Source organism: Electrophorus electricus, chromosome 8 (genome assembly GCF_013358815.1).
Source record: "Electrophorus electricus isolate fEleEle1 chromosome 8, fEleEle1.pri, whole genome shotgun sequence".
Classification (NCBI taxonomy): Eukaryota; Metazoa; Chordata; class Actinopteri; order Gymnotiformes; family Gymnotidae; genus Electrophorus; species Electrophorus electricus.
The window spans coordinates 10,607,652-10,632,139 of record NC_049542.1 but is presented as its reverse complement, the minus strand read 5'-3'; the positions used below and the strand labels follow the sequence as shown (position 1 = coordinate 10,632,139).

General features: G+C 36.5%; 1 protein-coding gene across 2 annotated transcripts; it reads left to right on the top strand.

Annotated features, from left to right (window-relative positions):
* The first annotated feature begins 7,864 nt into the window (after window positions 1-7,864).
* Window positions 7,865-24,438, top strand: hsd17b8 (hydroxysteroid (17-beta) dehydrogenase 8). 2 transcript variants are annotated; one of them, XM_027032491.2, is made up of 9 exons: window positions 7,865-7,918; window positions 15,321-15,523; window positions 15,841-15,957; window positions 20,376-20,471; window positions 20,859-20,944; window positions 21,068-21,152; window positions 23,194-23,236; window positions 23,346-23,420; window positions 23,561-24,438. In XM_027032491.2, exons 1-9 carry the CDS (start codon window positions 7,873-7,875, stop codon window positions 23,578-23,580), a joined length of 771 nt encoding a protein of 256 aa, XP_026888292.1. In that variant the 5' UTR covers window positions 7,865-7,872; the 3' UTR covers window positions 23,581-24,438. The 2 variants fall into 2 exon arrangements, with proteins under 2 accessions (XP_026888292.1, XP_026888293.1); XM_027032492.2 differs by lacking the exon at window positions 15,841-15,957.
* Window positions 24,439-24,488: the final 50 nt, after the last annotated feature.

The following is a 24,488-nucleotide window of genomic DNA, read 5'->3' as shown; positions in this document are numbered from 1 at the left end:
CTTCATCTCCCATCATAGAAAATCATCTAGAGACCCAAAACTAGCTGTTGTTTTAACATTTATGTCAGAATTAGAAATGCATTCTGGAGTCTCACTTTATAGAACCTCTCCTGTAGAACACTGGTATACATATGATTATGTTTGCCCAGGCATCTGTGTCCTGTCATAGAAATCCTTGAGCCTGGTACCAATGTGAACTTTGTCAGCATACATCAGCTAAAGAATTTTAAAGACTTTGTTCACATCAATCATCCCTCTGTATATATTTCACTCAGGCAAGATGTTGTCTGATTAGCTCTATCTGATCCTCCTCATGGACCTTGGCTACCCTAAAATAGGACGTCATGAACATTACCCACTGTTCTCATGGGTGGGGAGGACACCCACTGAAATCTGGGCATTTTCTTTCTCTTGGGATATACATGGCCACTGGGGACCTTGGTACACTGGCCTACTGCTCAGTGAGTTTTTCCATGAACAATACCCCCCTTTGATATTGCTGGGTTAACTCCTAGAGCACTGTCTGCTGTTCTATTTTAGCTAATTGCTCTGCTATCTTGGTCTGCAGGGCTGCAAACTGCCTGCATAATTCCTACATTGCCAATTGTAAATGAGGCTGGTGAGAAAACGGACTCCCCCTGTACTTGTGTCAAGGCTAATATGAGTTAAGTGTAATGGTGAGTGGTTAGGAGGTGGTGGATGCATGTGCAGAGAAGAGCAAGATTTATTAGGGGCAAATCCAGATTCAGAGTCGTAATAACAGTCCAGGGTCATTGAGCCAATACAGAAAGTAAGAGGATACATGATTAAACAAACAAAAACATACAAAGGCAAACAGGGGAAGCAGGCTATAACAGAGGCTAGGAAGAACTCAGAGGCTAAGACTAGGATACACAGAGTACAAACTTATGGCCATACAGATTCAGACATTCAATGAACAGCAAAGACACAGGGCACAAGCCTGAGTTTAAATACATGAACTTAACAAGACTAGAAATGAAGAACAGGTGTGGAAAACCAAATGACAGGCAGAGAAAATGAAACTATGGAATGGAACCAAAACACAAGGCAAGGAAGCCATGGAACAGGGAAGCTAGGAGGGACTAACTATGACATTAACACTAATTAACCAATGTCCAGGAAATTCACCTGTTCATGATGTCAAATGTGGCCTTGTTCTTATCTTATACCAGGCTTGCGGTAGTCATCAAAAATAATACTACTGTCAATGAAAATGAAAATACAGTAATTTTTTCCACTTTGTTCACTACCATCTCTCTTCTGTCTTGATCGTATTTTACCTCTTACCTTCTACCTTTTAGAATTTCCAACACACCTATCCTCTGTCACATAGACAAAAAAATTGAAAATTAGAAAGGGAACAAACTCAATTCAAAAGAAAAGCGATGCAACAATAGAATTGTAAACCAAGGTTCCTACACACATGATTGAGCAGGAAGTAGTCACACTTGCCTGGTCCAATTTATAATTAACATCTATCAAGTAAGCATAATCATTGCTTTAACCATATGTCCTGTAGATCTTAGGAAAGAAAAAGAAAAAAAGAAATCAAACACTGTGGCAACTAGAACATAAACAGAAAAGTATTGGACTTGAAAAAGGTGTTTGCTATGGTGCAGCATCTCCCAGTGAAGGAGACTTTGCAAAAAAAAAAAAGCTCATAATCTAATTTTACCATAGACTGAGCAGGTTATGTCCTTTTCAATGTCACACTGTATACTCAGTAATTTAAAAGTTATTTTGTTTTCACTCACATTTGTTTTTTGTCAGTGATGAATGATCTGTTTAAACTGACCTCATCTCTATGTTCTGCAATGATTTTACTTGGTAATTTTAACCTACGTACTAGGTTATTATAATTTAACTGTAATATTAACTTAGTATGTACGTTATTACTAGCTGTTCCTTTTCTTATGAATTGTTGTCTGCTCTGAATTGTTTTCAACCTCACACAACATGTAGATTTTTCTACCCATATCCATGGTCATACACTGTGCTTACTGTGTTCTACTGGCTTCATGACTGTTAGTGTTTTCCATTCTGTTATTGGTATTTATGATCACAGACTCATCAATTGCTCAACCCCCTGTGTTTCACATCCCATGTACTACTGAACAGTGTCAAGCTTTCCTACACTTTTACAGTGATAAAGTAAGATCTATCAACATTTTCCCACTACTATTTAACCATCCATCTCGTTTTAATCTTTTTCTATAATACCAGTATAGATCCTATTTCTGTCTCTGAACTTATTACCAAATCTAGCGCTTTATCATGTCAGCAAGACCCCACCCCTACCTCTCTTCTCAAGCTCTGGGCGCATGCCATCTTTATTTCAATTGCTCATTTGATGAATGCAAGCCTGTCTACTAGTTTTGTTCCTTTTACTCTCAAAATTCCAGCTACCACACCTATTTTGAAGAAACTCATTTCTCTTAGTACCTATACACAAATCCAATCTACATTTTAATAGCTACATTTATGTAAAAAAAAAAAATTGTAGCCGTGGAACTTACATCAAATCAAATCAACCGGGGATAGTATTGCAGAGGATAGTACTGTCAGTGTGAGTGTGGATATGCAAGAATACAGGCCATGCTGGAGTACTATGCACTGTTCAGCAGTCTGGTGGCTTCCTGTTTTCGAAATTGTTTCACACGAACACCACTGTGTAGGCATACTAGCTCTTACTGCTCTCTTACTGTTCTCTAAAAATATACATTTTTAGACATAACTATAATTAACCTGGAAATCAGCAACCTCCACCAGACATCCAATACTACTCTATCATCAAAAACTACATCCAAAAAAACTACCTAAAACCGTAAGTCATGTTAGCATTTTTCTTTTATGACCATGGCCACTTCCTGTTCTTCTTAATGTGCAGAGTGCAGCATGTTTAGCTATTCTTCATTGTTAGTGATAGTTTTATCTGTGAGAAGTGTAGATTAATTGCTAGACTCATGGAGAAGATTCTAGCACTAGAGGTGCGCATACAGACCTTAGAAAGTGTTAGATGCTCTGGATACCTTATGCAAAGTTAATGAGCCCTCAATTCTGCAATAGTCCGAGCTTTGGCTCCGAGAGCACCGCGCCCCTCCCATTCACTGGTCCAACAGGATTTTGTCCCTCTCAGCGTGTCACCTGCTAAGATGCCTGTTGAAAAGGTTCTAGTTATAGGGGACACATGAAATTGGCTAGGCTTTTAGGGACACCAGCAGCATTAGTTAACCGTATACCGAGGGGCCACAATGCTGGATATTGCAAGTAATCCTAAGGTCTCAGGCAAGCAGAGATTATCTAAAATAGTCATTCACCTAGGAGCTAATGATATACACCTTCGCCAGAATTGCAGAGGTGTTTTAATTAGTGAAGGTGATGTCTGATGCCATAGTTTGCTTTGGTTCCATCCCAGTGCATTGCAGCAATATCACTTACAGCCGGTTATTTTTGCTGACCTGCTGGATGTCCCAAGTGGTGCTCACAAAACAATGTTGGGTTCATAGATCATTGGACCACATTTGAGGGCAAGCCTGGACTTTTAGAGTGGGATGGTATCCATCCTACTAGGCAGGGCACTGATCTCCTCTCTACTAACATAAGTCACAGACCTAGTTAATCTTTGACAATCCAGAGTAGAGGCCAGGAGCAGACAAAGAGGCTAAACCAACCATCTGCTATGAGGTATCGCCGAAGGTCCAACATATTGATGCTGTGTCTGTTCCCAGAGCTAAGCAGAAATACAGAAACCAAGAAAAACATGCCTAAATAGCCTAATTAGTATTAAAGTAAGTGACTCAGAGAACGGTGCCTATACCTTTGAACTAAAACTAGGATTACTAAATGTTAGATCCTAACACATAAAGTGCTAATAATAAATGAAATCCTCACAGATCATAGATTTAATGTATTCTATCTAACAGAATCCTGGATCAAACCAAATGAGTACATAGCTTTAAGTGAAGCGTTACCTTCCGGCTACAGCTATGTACACTGTCTTCGTCTAACTGGCCATGGAGGCAGCACTGCAGTTATCTATACTGACAAATTAAGCATAAACCAGAAAGCTGGTTATGATTTTGAGTCCTTGGAAATTTTTACTAACATAAACAATGCAGCCAGCGATAAGAAGTCTGTCCAGCCTCTTCCACTAATTTGGCATCTACAGCCCACCAGGCCCTTATTCAGAATTTATTAATCAGTTTGCAGATTTTCTCTCTAATCTACTCACTCTTGTAGAAAGAGCCATTATTGTTGGTGATTTCAATATTCACTTTGATAGTGCCAATGAGGTCAGTCTTTAGTACTATATTAGAATCAATTGGTTTCACCCAGTGTATAAGAGAACCCACACACTCTGGTGGACATACGCTTGACTTAGTACTGACATACAGTGTAGGCATAGAGAACATAATCATACTACCCCAGTCCGATGCCATCTCAGACTATTTGAACTACATTTGAACTACATATGAGCCACAATATAGTAACCTTGCCTCACTACCACACCAGACACAAGATCACGTCAGCCACTGCATCAAAATTTATTGCGAATCTCCTACACTTATCATTTGTGACTGGAATACCGTCAAACTCCAAGGAGCTTGATCAAATGACTGAATATTTATAATCAGTATTTCACTGCACACTCAATTATATTGCTCCACTTAAGAAACAAAAAAATTAGAGTAAAACAATTAGTAGATAGAACACAAATGGCATTATACTAATCTTGTCTTCCAGCTCTTTTGCTGATGTACACCTACCTCACCCCATCACAGCTGCCATGGCACCTCCCACAACTGTAGCCCACCACAACTCCATCCCAGCCAACTACTTCTACATTGCCCTTGATGGACATTCTCATGTGGGATGGGTTTTGGATATGCACACAACAGAGACCATACTAGGACTACTAGAAAATCAGACAAGACACTGATTGCTTATTTCTTTTATTATTATTTTTTCTCTCTCTCTCTCACTAGTTATTCTGCTGCTTATTATTTATATTTTTGCTATTGTAATGTCCATTGTTGGCCAGAGGAGGATGGGCCCCATCTGAGTCTTGGTTCCCCTCAAGGTTTCTTCCTCATGCTTTAGGGAGTTTTTCCTTGCCACTGTCGCCCTTGGCTTTCTCACGGGGGGCTTGGACTCAGATATGTGTAAAGCTCTTTTAGGATAACAGCTGATGTAAAAAAACACAATATAAATAAATGTGACTTTGACTTTGATGGCCTGTATAAAGAACCTGTCCCTGAGGTGGCTGGTTCAGGTTTGTATGCTTCTTAACCATCTGCTGGATGGAAGCAGCGAGAACATACCACAATATTGGTTAGACATGGATGAGTGGGGCCTCATGGATTTCCTCATACAACATTTGGTGTACAACTCCAGGAGTAATGCAAGTTCAACCCCAGCAATGTGTTGGGCTGTCCTCACCACCTTCTGCAGAGCTTTCTAGTCCAATGTGGTGCAGTTCTGGTTCAGGTTGTGATGCAGCCTGAAAGGATGCTTCCCGCAGTGCAGCTGTACAATGTCCTGAGGATGCTGGACCTCCACAACCTTCTTAGATAGAAGAGATGCTGTTATGCCTTCTTTACTACATTATCTATGAGAGTGGCCCATGTAACATCCCCTGTGATATTGTATGTCAAGGAACAGATCTTTTCTACTCTAGTGCCAATGATGGTACTGGGCACATGCTCCCTTTCCTGCTTCCTAAAGTCCACAATCAGCTCCTTGGTCTTAAATATTTCATATCACAGTACTGAAACTTCCCTCTTGTGTGTTGTCAGTGTGTCATTAACCTTTTGCTGCCTGCTGATGTTGGACATCTAAATATTGTTTCTTCTAGACTTAAGTATGCATTTAATCACAGTGTACTGTTTTCCATTCTATCTTCTATTGGTATAAAAGGGTTACTTTATATTTGTTTAGGACATACCTTTTGTTATGAACCTCCATCTAGGCTTGGCGGCCGTAACAAGGAAAAGGAATTATAAATGGCTAATGGAACAGATAATGGCACTGGTAAAGAGTAATAAAAATCAAGGGAAGCACAAATGGTGGTGTCTTTCTTTAATGTATTAGTGTATAATACAAAGGGTTATTATTTACATACAAGTAAACACACTGGTACAACTGCTTCAGAAGTGACCCAGGACAAAACAATAAACAAGACCCACACTAATGAAAGAAAACACACTAAATAATCCTAACACAAAAGAAACATACAGAAGACTACCCTCACTACCTAACATATAAACAGAGGGAAAAAAACTAAACTAAAACTAAAATGGCAGCCACTTCTTACCACCAGTATCCAACCTCAAAGTACCATATAAAAACAATATTTACACTACATAATATACGACAGCAATCTAAGCAGGAGGGATGAAGCTACAATTCAAGGTCCAAATAGGGAAAACAAGGTCATACACGAGTATCAAAGCCACAATATAAATCAAAATCTCACAAGAGTAATCACAGCTCAAACACCACAAGTTTCTGCTCTATTTCTCTGTTCCTCCTTATCTCTCCTGAGAGGGGCCATTAAAATATGGCTGGCATGAAAGCCGAGCAAGGAGTGGGGCGGAGTCTCGAATGGGGAAATCCCGGCAGTGAACCTGGAACATGCACAGACACAATACAACATACACACATATCCATCTTTCCATAACACTTTCCAATAGAAAACAGTCTGTCTCCATAGGAAAACAAAAGGCATTCATTTCTCCCATAACTCAAGATGTTCCCCTTGGATCAGTTCTTGCCCCCCCACCTTTAAAATGTTTTTAAATATTCATGTTGCCCATTGGCAGAGGTGGGTAGAAGTGTGCTATATTTACGATGGTATAATTATAATTAAGTACCTTTTGGGACAGATTGTACTTCTAAGAGTTGTTTTATAAGAGGGTAATTTATACTCTTACTCAAGTATATATGCAAAATCCAAAATGTACTTTTACTCTGTTATATTAATCGACGTTCCTTCTGTTACATTTGAAAATTATTTTTTATATTTCATGTTTTCCTACAAGCTGTCAAGTGTGGGAGGGTTAGTGAAATCCCTAAAGATGATCGCCGAGTACCACGGCTTTACTTCAGTAAGTTGGGTGGGTGGGGGGAGAGAGAGAAATGCATGCCCCATATTGAGGCATATATTCAAGATAATAAAGATTATAAAGGTTTCAAAGTTTTACTAATGAATGTTTTAATTCCCTTTATATGTTGAAATTTATTTTGCCTACATACAGATGCAGTTGTTAGCTAGGTAACGACGGATATCTAGCTACCTAGCCAGTCAGTCTGACTAATCGGTCGCCCATTGCAATGTAAATACAACGAAAAGTAAAATATCAAATACATTACCTTGGAAAAGAGCGCAGAATATTCCCAGAAACTGTATTAATCACAAAGTGATAATCAAATCCAGTGTGATGCTTGTGACTTCTGTTATATGCACAATACTAGCTGATATGAAAAACCTCATGTAGTTTAAACATAATGCATGCACTATATAAGACAAATACCCAGAGCAAAGAAAAACAGCTCTTTATTAAATGTTTTTGCATGCTGGATCCAATCTCTTCCCATATGAAATATAAAATTATCTTTCTTACATTAAAAAAACTGCTCCTAATTATCTTTCTGAACTCCCTCATCTTTAAAACACTTATTGCATTTTTAGATCTTCTGTTAGTAATTTGCTCACTGTACCGTACACTAGGTTGTTGTCTATGAATGTCAGGGTGCTGATGCAAAAAAAGTGGAATTCTGAGCATACTGCATGTTAAAAGATTTTTGCTGTATTTCGCCATCTAGCGGACTTCAAGACGCTTGCAGCTAATCATGGCGGCGCCCTGTCGACTTCTATCAAGGTTGGCGGTTGTGTCAGGTTAGTTGTTAACCGTCCCATTTTTGTTATACTGATTGGGAGATGAAGGTTTTTAAACAATAAACACTTTTTCCACGAAAAAAAGGTTTATTCGAAAAGCATCTTTGTATTTTAACAGCTTGTTGAAATCTTGTAAAAGGCTAAACGGTTCAGGGAGATAACATCTGAATATATGTTGTCATATAAACTAAACTATATGTTGGCCGTTTAAATGTGAACGATATTGCTAGTTAAAACATCTAAACATCTAAACCTTTAAGTAGGTTGCGGTAGCTCATATGCTATCTAAGCTAGCACTCGTGAAATAATTGGTGCTGTATCAACAAAAGGCCGTCGCACAATCGTAGTTGTTACTAAGCATTTGTAAAATAACTTTATTGTAGTTTCCTCTTGGTAATATTGTAGGTGAAGTTTTTAGAGGGTCAAAACAATCTTAAATAAAGTCATTTTATGGGTATTGCTTTTTGGTTGTTTGTTTGTTCTTGGTTTTTTGACGTGGATATTGCCTTGTCATTTACAAGCATATTTCCTTGTCTTAAATCTGAAGGGCAGATCTGTGAAATTACTTCATTTTTACGCGCACACAACAGTTAACGTCTGTATTAAAATGTTATTATTAAAATAGCCTACTGCCAACAAATTACATTGCTTGGCGTAAGTTTTTTAAAATTGCGATTATTATTCATAATAGAATAATAAAATAATTAATTAAACACCGGATTATATTTATTCATTGTTTTCTGAAAGTAATACAACTGCTGGGGCTTTTATAATCTTTTAATAAAGCATTAGAGAGCACAACCTCTCTCATGGGTTACATTGCTTTATTCATCTTAATTTGCAATTTTCCTGAAATTCAGTTTAAATTTATTTCAGTTTTAGCATTTCAGTGATATGTAGGTTTCATACTTCAATTATATAGGATAAGAGTCTTTAGAAGATTTAGAAGGCTATAATGAACATAGGTCATGCCAAGACATCACCACATTGTTGCATTATTACAGTATGACAAATGTTGCAACCAAAAAAGCAATGTTTTCCTTCAGCAAGCTCAAACTGAGAGAGTGAAAGAATTTGGAGATCTGATGAGTAGAGGGGTGTTGATATGGAGATCTGAAGAGTAGAGGAGTATTAATGTGATATCCAGCATGTGGAAGGGCTGAGCTATGAAGTTTTTATTTGTTCCAACAGTAATGAAGTCATTTATATACACACAACTACACACAAAATACAAGATAAAATAACATTTATAGAAAACCAGTTTTTAATTATATTATTATTATTAATTATTATTCATTGTAGTAGTAGTTTTACTGTTATTATTAATTGATAGCAAAACAGAAAAAAATGAATGAATGCAGAAATATAATTGCTAGGAGATTCAGTAATGTTAACAGACATCACATTATATTAAATCACACCAAATAAGTTCCTACAGCTTTATTTTTGCGAGACCATCTTACTTTAAATCTCGTAAGTTATACTGTGTTTGTCACTATATTAATACTGGCAGTATTAACCATTACATCTTTTACATATATGAATATGTTTTCTGCACTTAGCTATATCAAGGTACTCAGAAATCAATGTATCTAACATTATCTAGACAGCAATAAGAAAATTGTGTGTATTGGCTGCATTTGTAATATCTGGATGTGTTTCTAGTTACATACTGACCATATTTATCTTTTATCTTGACCATTATGCCGTTTACTTAGATATATGTGTAAGTACATATAATGCATTTGGCTTGCTATCCAGCTATTTTTCAGTCTATCTAGCCAGCAGTGAGTGATACCAGGGGCATTTGGTGATACACATTTTTTCTACTTGTTTCTACTGCAGTGCTCAGAGTCTAAGCAATATTTTCACACAATGACTGATCCTTTTATTTATTTATTTCTTTGAAAGTGCAATCCTGGCTTATGAGCCTGCATTCCTAATGTTTTCTTTTGTTTGGAATGTACTTGTTGGATAGACAATATGTTCTAAGCAAAAAGAGAAACAAGAATACAGATATCTACCCATCTTTAGGGAGTAAAATACAGAAGGAACAGTTTACATAAATAACTTTTGTAGGCTCTTCCTTATACTGTTTCCACAAAGATGAAAGTGTATTCTCTAAAATGTCTTTTTTACATTTAGCATTAACTTTACTCTTGACTGAAACTATTGGGCCTAGCCCAACCACTAAATACCAGCCACAGATCATTATCTCTATTCCACCAAACATTACCAATAGCTCTATGCATTCTGGTAGGTAGCGTTTCCTGGTATTGCATGTAGTGATCCTAAGCTTGTGTGCAGCTGCTTGGCCATGGAAATCCAATTCATTAAGCTCCTGGTGCACTGTTCTTGTGCCAATTGTGCTTTCAGAGGCAGTTTGGAACTCTAGTGAGTGATGCAAAAAGAAGTGGGGCAATTTTTATGTGCTTTACTCAGTCCTGCTGTGCGAGTTTGTCTGGTCTACTGCTTTGTGACTGAGCTGTTGCACCGAGATATTTCCATTTTACAATATTGGCAATTACAATTGACCAGAGCAGATATAGAATAGCAGAAATGTCACAAACTGAAAAGGTGACATCCTATGACATTGCCAAATATAAAATCACTGCAACCATTCTGTTGCCAGTGTTTGGAGATTGAATGGCTGTGTGCTTGATTTTAAACACCTGTTAAACACCTGCAGTCTGTTTGTTTCAAACAACTGAACTCAATAATTATGAACTACTAAATTGGATTGACCTTCTGGCTCCTTACACTGTGCCTTGCACCATTTATGCAGAGAAGCCTCCAGAAGCAGTATGTGTGAAACCCTAACTTATCATTTTACATTAAGAAATAAGTTGTACACATTTGTTATACACATATTTCTATTTCCTTTCTACTTTCACTCATTAATAGTACAACTTTGACCATACTGCGCATATGCTGTTCCAAAGATTCCACCGCTCTGCTTAGGCTAAGTAGGCTGTTTCCACAGAATCTTGCAGCACATTTTCAATCAGAATACTTTTATTATGTCGAACAGGTCCAACTACTACTTGTTATTGCATTAAATACATTTTTGGTTGAGCAACAATATTAAATATACCCAGCAATTTTCATATAGCCCCATTGTGGCTTTTTGCAAAGTAGCAACATTTTTACTGAACTATTCCAGAAATATTTCAGCTACTAATAATTTGTTTAATTGGATTAACAGTTACAGTTCTGTATATTTGATTAGTGCAGGCCGGAGGTGGGTAATGTAGACAAATACTGTACTCAAGTAAAAGTGCTACTTCAAAATAATAAGTACTCAAGTAGAAGTAAAATTAATTTAAATTATTACTTAAGTAAAAAAGTAAAAGTGCCATGTGCCAAGCTCAAAACCACAGCTGCTGACCTGAGATTGAAAATCATGGCCAAGCTGCCAAGCTGTAGCAGAATACCAAGACCATGTGAAGTACCCGAAAGGTACTTGTGAATGCAGCTCTACAGGCAATTCCTAATGTGTCCATCACTAAAACCAACAAGCAACCAGTAAGGGCCTCTCGAAAGGGCAATTCTATTGAAGTACCATCCAACTACTACTATTACTAATAATCCAGCACGTAATAGCAGGATCCAAGATGCTAGCAGGCACCAGATAACCTGCCTCTGCACAACATGGAAGCTCTTGTCAGGCATCTTTTTGGCTAAGATAAATAGGCACATGGCTCAATACATTAGCGGGGCTCAAAAAGGCATTGGCAAGAACACCAGAGGAGCCAAGCACCAGCTACTGGTGGATAAAACACTCAAGACTTTAAGACCAGATAGACAAACCTGTGCACCACCTGGATTGATTAAAGAAAGCCTATGATTCAATGCCCCACACATGGATCCTGGAATGCTTGAGGCTGTATGCCATCAACAAGACTCTTAAGAGCCTTCATCATGATGATGGGGCTGTGGCAGAGGACCCTCGAAGCCAACTTTAAACCAATAGCACAAGTCACCATCAAGTATGGGATTTACCAAGGATTTACCGCTGTTGTTCTTCATCGGCCTGACCTCTCTGAATTAAATCATCACCAAGAGTGGCTACAGATACAGATAATGATGCAATTATTTGCCACTTCCTGTACATGGATGACATCAAGCTGTATGCCAGAAGTGAACAAGACATTTCACTGCGAGTTATACTGTGTATGACTATGTATGTGACAAATAAACCAGACTTGAAACTTGAAACATTGACTCTGTAATCCCTCTCATTGGGATATACAGCAGTGATATTGGAATGTCATTCAGACTGGATAAGTGTGGTTGTATGGTTATAAGGAGAAGAAGGTTGGTGAGAAAAGAGGGGCTCACACTACCAGAAGGTAATAAAACAGATGTTGAGGGCAGCTACAAGTACCTAGGAATCCCACAGGCGAATGGGAACCATGAAGAGGCCACAAGCAAAGCAGGTACACCCAAATAGCTACAAAGACTAAGGCATGTCCCGAGAAGTCAGCTGAATGAGAAGAACAGGATCAAAGCTATCAACACCTGTGCCCTGCCAGTACCGTGCTGGCATATTAAGATGGCCTAAGGAGGAGATAGAAGCCACTGACATCAAGACAAGGAAACTCCTCACAATGCACAGGGGATTTCATCCCAAATCCAGCACTCTGAGACTGTACTCATAAGTGGAAGGAGGGGGGGCCCCAAAGACTAGTCTTTGCCCTTATAGTTAGTTAGTTTGCTATTGTATATTTGTACATATTTCACTTTGTTTCATTGTTGTGTGTTCATTGTGGAATGACTTCCATTTTGTTGGGGGGGGGGGGGGGGGGGGGGTTGGTCTCTGTTTTTCACCTAGGGAGTAAGTGTAGTTGTGTGCGTATTTTCTTTGGTCTGTGTAGGTTTAGTTAGCATCTTTTTATTTCTAGTGTATGTTGGTTTGTTATTTTGGCCTGGGTCACTCCTGACATTACATTCCAGTGTCACACTGTCTTTTTTACAATACACCGGCTATCACTGAACAATTTTTTTCTTTCGCAGTCTGTCTTCATTTACACTACACAATTGACTAGCCGTATTCCTCACACTTCCTGGTTCAGTCTGGAGCCTAGACAAGGGCGTAACACAGATAATAGTTGACTTGTAAGAGTATAATTGCTCTGTGGGGAATTATTACTCAACAATATCTGCTATATTCTTAGAAAAGTCTATAGTGAAGTATTTTTTTTATGGTGATAGAACATAGAAAAAGGGCTGTATTCCCTAAATGGTCAGGCCAATATGGAAATAAATATCCTGAATTTTTTGATGGTCAGTTTTATAGTTACTGTTTCTTTTCTGCTGAACTGAAGTTTTAAAAAAGGAGTCACTTACAGTCATCCTTATGGGTTTTTGGTTTATAATCCAGTAAATTTCATGTAAAGTCAAAGTCAAGTCAAATTTATTTATATAAGGCTTTTTACAACAGCTTTACAAATGTCCAAGTCCAAGCCCCCAGTGAGCAAGCCAAGGGTGACAGTGGCAAGGAAAAACTTGTTAGAGCATGAGGAAGAAACCTCGAGAGGAAGCAAGACTCAAAGGGGGGCCCCATCTTCCTCTGGCCGACAATGGATACTACAATAGCAACATTATAAACAATAAGGGGCAGAATAAGTAATGATAGAGTGAAGAAAAAAAACATTAAAAAATAAGCAATCTGTCTATTCCTGTATTCTACAAGTCCTAGTCTGGTCTTGACAGTGTGCATTTGTTCGAAATCCCTCCTGCAAGAGAATGTCCATCAAGGGCAATGGAGAAGTAGTTTGTAAGAGGTGGAGCTGTGGTGTGCTACAGCAGGGTGCATTAGGGGGTGGTGGGAGGAGCCATAGCTGCTGAGACGGCTTGAGGCTCAGTAACAACATGACGTCGGGATAGCTGTACCTTGGCAGAAAGAGAGAATAGATAATTATAAGAATAGAGCCAGATAAAAGGATAGACCCAGAAGGAAACACAGGCAAGAGGGCACCTTATGACATCAGCATTCCTGCCTTTCTCAGTCAACAAACTTGAGTGACAAAAGAGAGATGAAGTGACAGCATTATAACATCCCAGTTTACCATAACTCTCAATGCCCATGGACCTCCAAATCTACACTTTTACCTAAGATGGGAATTAGTTAATAAAATGCTTGACCATACAGATAGGCTTTCAGCCTAACCTTAAATATTGAGACAGTCTGAGAACATTTACAGGAAAGTTATTCCATAGTGTGGGAATTTTATAGTCTCTGCCCTCTGTGGTAGATTTTCTTATTCTTGGTACTAGTAAAGAGCAAGTAACTTTTGATGTAAGCAGACGTGGTGGGTCATAAATCAATAGGAGCTTTTTTTTCTCCATCTTTATTGTTATTGTAAAGCGACCTTGAGTCTGTGAAAGATGCTATATAATTTAAATGTATTATTATTATTATTATTATTATATTATTCACGAACTCATTACTACTATTTGATGATGTAGTTTGAGCATTGGTTGCAGTTAGATGTGCAATTGTACTAAATAGAAATGTAGGGGTTTTGTTATTTTCTATTAGGGTCGAGAGATAAGTAATAAGTACCTTTCTATACTTGAGAAGGCTCTCCTTCCATGTGAACTAGAAGACTACAAAGTTTAGTGTGGCGCCATTTACGTTGTATTTAATAACTGTTCTGGTAAAAAATTGCAAAAGTACCATGGTACAATTTTTTTTTTAATTCTTAAGTGGAGTAACATCATTGACTGTACAGTGAAATACTGATTCTAAGCATTCAGTCATTTGATCAAACTCTGGAGTTTGAGGGTATCCCAGTCACAAATGATAACTTTGGGAGATTCTCTATAAATCTAGATGCAGTGGCTGACATGATCGTGAGTCTGGTGTAGTAGCGAGGTGAGGTTACTATATTGTGGTTCATATGTAGTTCAAATGAACTGAGGGAATGGTCAGAGCTGGCATCAGACTGGGGTAGTATGGTTATGTTCTCTATGTCCACACTGTATGAAAGTACTAAATCAAACATATGGCCACCAGAGTGTGTGGGTTCTCTTTTACATTTGGTGAAACCAATTGATTCTAACATATGACAAAAGGCTTGATCTCAGAGGGTCTTTGGCACTATCAAAGTGAACATTCAAATCACTAATAATAATGCTCTTGTTCATGTAAATCTGTAAATTCAAGCACAATGTTGTCTATGTTGTCATTCAATTTTTTATGGGATATTCAAAGCTTGTTAAAATGGATTCCACCATATTTTTCTTAAGATTGAATGCTCACAGATTATTTTGATTTACTTCTTCTTTTACCAAAAGTTTAAAATTCATTTTAATGAGTGAAAAGACTTCAATTTTTGGGGTTGGACCCCAAAATATTATTCTTTTTATTTGAAAAAAATGTTTGCTGTTTTTGCAGGAGGAGGCAGTGGCATTGGAAGAGCTGTATGCCAGAGGTTTGCTTCAGAAGGTGCTTCAGTAGTTGTAGCTGACTGCAACAGAGAGTCAGCCTATGAGACACTTGAACTCCTTTCGCATGACCACAGAGGACAGGAACATATGGTTCTGGGAGTGGATGCATCATTAAAGGATAGTGTGGAGAGACTACTGAATAATATACAGGTCTGAAATCAAATAATTTACTATGGTGATGTGCATAATTAATTATTTTTGGAATTTCTACATCAAATATTTTCAGAAATGTATGTCCAGTGGCACTTTCTTTTTAAACTTTTACTTGAAATCCCAGTAATGGCATAGTAAGTAAAAAGTAAAGTAGCAAGTAAAAGCCAACACCCTCTTAAATTGTTAGCTACTGTGAAATGTGAGAGATCTAGCTCTTAAATGGGAAATGGTGTAAATAACTTGGGAGAAACTTTTTTTTTAACCAAAATAAAAAAGGGAAATAATGAATTTATTACTTATTTATGGAATTCCAGAGTCATTACTTCCAGCCACCCTCTGTGTGTGTGAGTGCTGCTGGCATTACACAAGATGGGTTTATACTGACAATGCAGGAGGAGGACTTTGACAAGGTCATTCAAGTTAATCTTAAGGTAATTTCCAATGTGTAATGCAGTGCCAACAATGCAGTTTCTTTCAACAAGAATGATGATGGGTTGACATCAATATGAAGGGAAAATAGAGTAAACACTTTAATGTATGTCAGATTGCTCCATTTTTGCAAAGCTTTAAATTCAGTTACATTCCACTACAAATCTGGCAATGCAATTCTAGTCAAGGCAGGCTGGACAATACAAATTTTGAAAATCAATCTGAAAATAAACTGCAATTGTAAATGAAATCTATATTAGGTAACGTGTGTTGTAATGTGTTAAGTAGTGGTGGATAAAGAAGACAAATTCCATACTCGAGAAAGAATAGACAAGCTAAATACCCTTGATGTAATTTTAGTTGTGCCAAAATAGTGAGGTTTTGTACCTGACATAACAAAATACAAAGTACTTTGCTAAGATAAAAGTAAAGGTAAAAGTACAATGAATATCAAACTGTATTAAAGTTATTACATTATTTTCATGAACAGTTCATATTAAGGAGGCCTAACCTGTGGCTGCAGACAAATACACACAGACAAATACAGACCTGAGTATTTAAAAATGGCATTAATATTTCAAACATACCTTTTGAAATAAGGTCGGTGGACCTGCAGCATTCCACTGATCCCAGTCTCTGCAGGTGATTCAATATTAAACAAGTTGTACATTTTTTGCATGCAAAATTTGAGGTTGTATAGCTAAAGCTAGCTTTCTAGCTTCTATTTGGGTGAAACAGGTCAAACAAATCAGAGTTAAAGAGAACCTATTATACTCACTTTCAGTGTTTAGAATTGTATTTTTGGGGGTACTCTTTACTACTGATCCAAAACCACAATATTTTTCTCATACTGTACATCTCTCTCACCCTCTGTCTGAAACATTCTGTTAGAGCTCCAGATGAGTCCAGTCTGATCTGATTGGTCATCTTACCCACTCTAGTCTGACTGATCTACCATCTGATTGGTCAGCTTGCCCACTCTGTTCTGACTGATCAACCAACAGTGATTCCTTCCGTACATGTTCCACCCCTGTCTAGCAGTCTGCAGACTGCCACTTAGTGTGTTTGAAATGTTAGAAATCAACACAGTATTTTCCAGTATTTTCTAACCTGTTTGCCTATGAACAGACATGCAGTTCTTTGCAAGCAGAATGCAGCATAATCCATGTGTAAAGATACTGGGGGTCATAAGCAACTTATCTAACTGGTTATCAGAAGCTTACTGTGAGTTGTGACCATAAAATTACAGCTTGTCATAAAAAAACAGCCATATTTCCACACAGTTTTAGTAAAACTGGGTCTAAAACTTGGTTACAGTCCGCAACTCCACACTTAATCACTTGTAGTAGCTACCGTGTTTGCTTTAAACATCCCAAATCTTACCAATAATAATACTTGATGGTTGTAAACCTGGATTTTACATTGTGCCACACAACAGTGGAAATGCCCTGTCTTTCAGGAGTAAATTATGTGAAAATGCAGAATTTAACTGCACATGAGTTTTGAAGCAGTCCTCTATGAAGTGCCAGGTAAACACTAAAATACCTGAAGCAGTGGTAAAAATTTATTTAAACCACTCAACATGACTACAAAACTGAACAATCCCTTTCTGGCCTTTGTGTTGTGTGAGGGCATGCTGGTAGTTTACTGGTAGGTGGGCAATATTGGATGTATTATCTTATAACAAAGAAAATGACAGAAATTTCAACATGGTATTTCAGTTAGCTGAGAAGTAGGTTACTTTGAGAGAGTTACTCATTCTTGATAGTTACTCTGTGTACTTTGCAGACATTTTGGATGCACAAAAAGTTATATAACACTAAAAAAGAGGAAAATAAGAAAAGCATAATAGATTCCCTTTAAAAGGTGCACTACATTATGAATGCTTTGCTTGATTTTAAAGTACATCATATTCTTTCAATATAAAAACTTTTCAATAATTGTAATATTTTGAATGTTATATTAATATTAATTTTATGAAGACAGTTTAAAGTAGTCATGAAAAAAGGTTATAATTAATAACTGTCCAACCATGTTTGTTATTCCAACCTGAATTCAAGTGTGTGCATTGCTTAGCTGATGGCATCAAAATTAAAATAGTTCAGTTTTTAGAAAAATGTTCAGGGGTCTTTAATAACATTGCTCATGAATGTACTTTTTTTTTTTTAGACAAAAAGACAGTCAAAACAAAAGAGGCAGTGTTTATTTTAATACAACTGTCTTTCTCTGAACCATGCCAGCTAGTAATAAAGTGAATAATAATAAAGTCGATTGCTGTAGCCCACCACAGCTCCACCCCATGTTTGATGGATGTTCTTGTGTGGGATTGGTTTTGGACATGTGTACACCATGTACATCGTCGGGACCAGACTAGGACTTCTGAAAATCAGGACTAGACATTGAGTGCTTATTTTCTCATTTTAATTATTATTTATTTTTTTCTCTCTCACTACTTATTCTGTTCCTTATAGTTTATTGTTACTGTTGTAATGTCTTTTGTTGGCCAGAGGAGGATGGGCCCCTGTTTGAGTCTTGGTTCCTCTCAAGGTTTCTTCCTCATGCTCTATGGGAGATTTTACTGGCCACTGTCACCCTTGGCTTGCTCAATGAGGGCTCGGACTCAGACATTTGTAAAGATGCTTTGTAAAAAGTGCTATATAAATAAATTTGACTTTGAATTTGATAATGATTGCACTTCGTGTAGCACTAGTAGGTTAACCCACAATATCAAATAAGGTGTAAGTAGTTTATGCATCAACCATACTCACCCCACACTTCACATTAGGCTTGGGTGATAATGTAAATTTAAACAAACTCTTATTGTTTCAAGATTGTGATAAATTATATTATCTTGTTACAAATGTTTCATCTGGTTCTGTCATGTGACATTTTTCTGGCAATAGTTTGTTGAAGTGATATGCTGCATAGTGAATCTTAATTCTCGAAAAACAATGAATATAAATATTAATTAATATGTTATAGAAGATTAATGTAAATGTATATGTTACAGAATATGAATATTAATTAATATGTTACAGAAAAAAACTGCTTTTGAATCATATATATCCCAATAGTTGTCACGGAACGCACGGAACGCTCGCCTCCCGCGAGGCACGTGGTTTGGCCAGCCACAGTAGGAGTAGGAGGACTCGTTTGTGGCCACGCCTGCACACACCTGTACTTCGTTTTGTCTGTGTGTATTTAACCTCACGTCAGGGTGTGCGGTGTTGTTGGTCATTGTCGGCGTAATGTCTGAATGTAACGTGTTTATGTTAGATATATTCTTGTGTATCGTGTTTGTTTAACGTCATTCGTTTCATGTTGATCGTTTGTAATACGTGTGAATGCTGCTGTCGTTTATGTTAATAAATGTTCGTCCCTGTCGAGGAAGTCTGTGCGTCCTGCCCCTCGCCCTACGGCACTAGGGCCAACACACGTTACATAGTTACTGATTAAACGTTCATGCGGATGAGCAATTTAAATTCAGGGAGCATCAGAGTACTTGTGTTGAGATTTTCTTTGCATTTATGGCAATAAATGGTAACCTTCAAATTATGAACTTTGAAAAACAGGTACATCATCTTTAAGAAATGAGTAAATAAAATGAAATATAGTTTAAACCTTAAAGGTATTCATTGATTCATTTTAAATTTTTAAATGACAAAAATGACAACTAAAAATACAATTGTAATGAATGCAAAGATGAAGCAAGCTTCAGTCGTGAACATTTACACACTTGTTAATGTTGTTCCCACAATCCAGTGTCCAGACATGGTGAAATGGCTCAGTTAACAAACAGGGAGCAAGACATGGGTTTTACAAAGAAAAAACACAAACCTGAAATCAGACAAAACCAGCACTCACTTATACAGAATGGTAAAAAAAATCCTTGCAATGTTGACAGGGAACAGAGGAGTATAGATACACAAAAGTTAACAAGCTAAGCACAATCAACTTGAGAAAATTACGACAGTAATGACTAGGATAATTGATATTGACGGGGTGTAGACCAAGGCATGGCTAAGAAGTAAACAGGACATGGCACGACTGATAGGACAACAAACAGAACTGGAAAAGAGGAGACAGGGTGGAATTGTGACAATACAAGCAAGATAGCAGACATATATATATATATATATATATATATATATATATATAAAGAAATGACAAAAGTTAATTGTGCAAAATTGCACTGTACATTTTGTAACAAAATTTTGGCCAAAAACCTTTTTTCACTACCTCATGCCAGTGCATTTACACATTTTTGCAAAGATGACTAGAATGCTAACCTTGTCAGGCTTAAGATTGTCAGCTGTCTGCTTTGTCAGAACTTTAATGAGCTGTTAAAGCAAACTTTTGGGGAGCATTTCAGCCAGCTGTAATTGTGCAAGTTCTTATCAAATGCTCTTTTCTCTTTTAGGGTACTTTCCTTCTAACTCAGGCAGTCTCCAAGGCTCTTGTTGCTGCTGGTGCTACTAAGGGCTCCATCATCACTGTGGGTAGCATAGTGGGCAAGGTCAGTTAACCTGTTAAAAACTAAGAAACAGACAAACATGCATGCAAGCAATTTTGTTTTTAACCCACAGGCTAAACAGCAACTATACATATAGCAATAGGCCAAACAGCAGTAATACATAGTGCATAATACATAGTGCTTATATGAAGCTACAGTTTAAATACATATATTTCATTTATTCACAATTCATTATGACAGTACATAACATGCTGTCCACTGGTAGTAGATAGAGAAATATTATGCATTAGTGATCCTTAAATCTGAACTTTATTTCCATCTGTTTTTCTGTCTTTCTGAAGTTTTGTACACATTTGTTTTGTACACATTTTTTTTTTTCATTGTAATTTAACATAGCCTTCATTTCTCTTTGTACTTGCTTGGCACCAGGTGGGGAACATTGGCCAGATTAACTATTCCGCCTCTAAAGCTGGAGTGGAGGGGCTCACTAGAACTGCAGCAAAAGAATTGAGCAGGTAGGTAGTTTACTAAAGTTCTGTATTATTAGAATGAAGTTTCCTAAATTGACTTTTCAAATTCACATTCTAGGGTTCATTACCAGTGTGAGAGTTATGATTTAAAAAAAAATTATATTTCAGATATGGGATCCGTTGCAACTGTGTCTTACCAGGGTTCATTGCCACACCTATGACAGAAAAAGTGCCAGAGAAAGTCATGAATAAGGTATGATATAAAAGTGTGTCATGCCATGTGTTACAAAATTTTTCTGTAGATATCTAACTAATAAATAGTAAAAAAGAGGTAAAACGACTGAGACAGACACAAGTCAGAGACTGTTTAAGTTTAAGAAGAATATTAAATCCAAATTTGAACACATATTTACTGCTGTGTAAACTTAAATATATTAAGCGATATGAAAGAATTCCATTAATTGTGCTAAACTAAAGGTAGGTAGGTTACTTGTATTTACTTGTGGGTTACTTCATTAAATTTTATTACTAATAGTGATACTAATATCACTAATAGTAATTAAGTAAGGTTAACTTTGTCTTTTCACCAGCCATACTACTTTTAGAAGGTCAAGTGTGTACTATTGATGGGATGTCCAGTTTATCTTAGAAAAAGTTTACTACAATGCAGTTACTCACCAGGTATTTTCTTTGAATGTGTGTGTATAGAAAGAGAGAAATTGAAATTGTAGTAAAGCACACAGAGTTTCAAGAGAAACAGAAAATTTCGAACAGAGCACTTTGCTTGAACAGATGATGAAGGACCTCTGTCCGAAATGTTCTGTTTCTCTGGAAACTTCAAATCTTTCCTCAACCATCACCAAACTTCCAAACTGCCATCACTGCTCTAGAAAATAAATGATGTTTGTTACTTTTGTGATGGCATAGTATTTTAAAAGCCACAGCATTTTAACAGGTATTTGTTGTCACATTTACCATTTTAATATACTGTTTATATTTAATAGTAAAAATTAGTGTATGAACTCTTTACTTTTATAGAAGTAGGGAGAGAGAAATGTTTTAACCTTGTCATTTACTTCAAAAAGTTACAATACAATTGGATTGAGACTATATTATACTTTATATACAATGTTTAATATAGACTGTAATATTGTTTATTAGCGTCTTTATTTAGTTTCCTTAATATTAGGGTCTTCTTTTTATTTTATATTATAAAAAAATCTTTCTTGTCTTGGTCTTGCCCACATGCAGTCTCAGTCTAGACTTAGCCCAGAATTCGTGTCTGCAGATTTTTTTTTTCTTGAGTCAGAGTCAAGACAATCTCTGTCTTGACTTTGACTCAACTATTACAAAGACTTGACTCAGACTCAGTGTTTCTCAGTCTGCATACATATACAGTTCTAATGGTCTTCAACACTACCCTCTTCTATTGACAGTGTGAATGAAGATGAGTCTTCAGAATAGCATGGAGACAATCTGTCATTAACTATAATCAGGCTCCTGATACTCCCAGAACTATTTAACTGAAAGAAAGCAACAGAAACAATACAGATATTGAAGCAATATGATTTTTTTAGATTAGCAAATATAGATTAACAAATGATCAGCCATTAATTAGTCTTAAATTGTGTTTAGTCCTTAGTAGCTATAACTCCACAGGCTTCCTTAATAAGAGAATAGAATAAATAAACTGGAGGTGATTGAAGTGGTTTTTCATTGTGCTTCCCATTCACTTTATTTTCTTTGGAAACATGGCTTGTATGGTCTTGTATAGGACAATGGGAGTGAGTGTGGTGTGAAGCAACCTGTGGGGGGAAAAAGGTTTTAGATGTTTTAACTTTATGTAAATGAAAATCTGTTGGTGGAATGTATCATGCCCATGACTGATAACTTGATAACTTTATAGTGCAACTCAGTTGGTAGTAGGTCTTTTCCTTATATAGCTCCTAATTTCTGGAGTAGGATTTTACATATTAAGAATGCTCTAAAGGGGTTTTAATCCCTTGCTGGCCTTTATTAAATTTATTGGGTGTCTTTAAAAATGTTATATTTAATCAATATTTGTAGTAATATTGGCCTACTTTATTGATGTACTTGATTAATCTTGAAAAAAAAGCTTAATATTATTGTCGTCATTACTATTAAATCATTTCATTTTGTAGGGAATGTTTTCATTAGAACCACATGGTAGTCAGAGAATCTTATTTAAACTGTTAGAGAGCTGGAGTTGCAAATGCTCATTTTGAAGTATACTTAAATACAATATTTATATCCATATTTCATATTTTATATAGATCACCCCATATATTCTGATGGGCAGGATGGGGAAGCCTACAGGTTAGTCCCCTTATCAATCTAAAATGTAATCTGTGCCCTGTCAAATTATTTATTAAAATATAAAACTCAATTTTTAAGTCCTTTTTTTGTCCTTGGTATGTCTTTGTAGAGGTTGCTGATGTTTGTGCATTTTTGGCATCAGATGATAGCCGGTATATAACTGGAGTCAGCATCGAAGTTGCAGGTGAAGTGTTTTTTTACTGCTTAATGCCTCTGCAGCGAGTAAAATCAATATGCCACATTTTTCTACTGTTGAATATGGAAATATACTAATTTTTAAAGTCCAGTATTTTGAATTTTACTTTTCTCCTACGACTTCTCTAGGAGGCCTGTTCCTTGGCTGATGCTTGGTATTCCACACTCCAATGCACTGATAAAATATCCAAATGTTAATAAAATATATGTACATGTAATTTTTTTGTCAACTGTTCTGATGTAAAAATGTTATGTAATTAAATATAAAACAATCTTATTTAAATATTTTTTAATAATGTAACAGATATTAATCTCCAATGTAGGATGTACAGTATATAAAGTCTGTGTGTTGGCAACATTGTTTTACATTAAAAACAATATTGCTAACAATATTGTGATACCAAATTAAATTTTAAGACTTTGGTGCAAGCAACATTTGACCATAATTTTGAACAACATCGTAAATAAAAACAAGTGAGTCATGAATGCCTTTTTTAAAAGATTATATATTACAGTATTGTCCTACTGAGAAGATCAAACAGACATTGTTTAATAATTCATAAATACTGTTGCATTTTCCATCCCCTTGTGATATATCAAGAAAAACAAACAAATTCACAATGTCTCATAAAATGGCAGATTGGCCATATTTTTGGTTATGTATAATTTTTATTGTTGATATTTGCCCTTCCTCCCACTTGTTCACCGTCCTCGTTGTGGCTGTTCATTTGTGGTTGCATCCCCATGCCTCAAGATTGTCTTTCTACAACTAAAATCCACTAAATCTCCACAATGTCTCCTATGTATTTCACAAGCAAAGAGTGTAATGTACAGAGAAAAGTGTACATAGAAGGCAGATTAATTGTCTCAGGTTTTAATGTGTAATGAATTAGAAAACTACAGGAAAAAAAATACAGATTAAATACCACATTTTAATTTGTACTGCAAGTGTTTTGGTCTTTAGTAATCTTGTTTGATTCTGTTAAAAAATAAATACATTAAAATAGTTTTCTATACAAATGGTTTCTTATGCACATTTCTAGACTGAACACGGCAT

Coding starts and splice junctions, on each gene's coding strand:
- hsd17b8 (XM_027032491.2), top strand. CDS start 7,873: ATGGCGGCGCCCTGTCGACTTCTATCAAGGTTGGCGGTTGTGTCAG. Junction 15,524..15,840: donor GACTACTGAATAATATACAG/GTCTGAAATCAA, acceptor ATGGAATTCCAG/AGTCATTACTTCCAGCCACC. Junction 20,472..20,858: donor TGGGTAGCATAGTGGGCAAG/GTCAGTTAACCT, acceptor GCTTGGCACCAG/GTGGGGAACATTGGCCAGAT.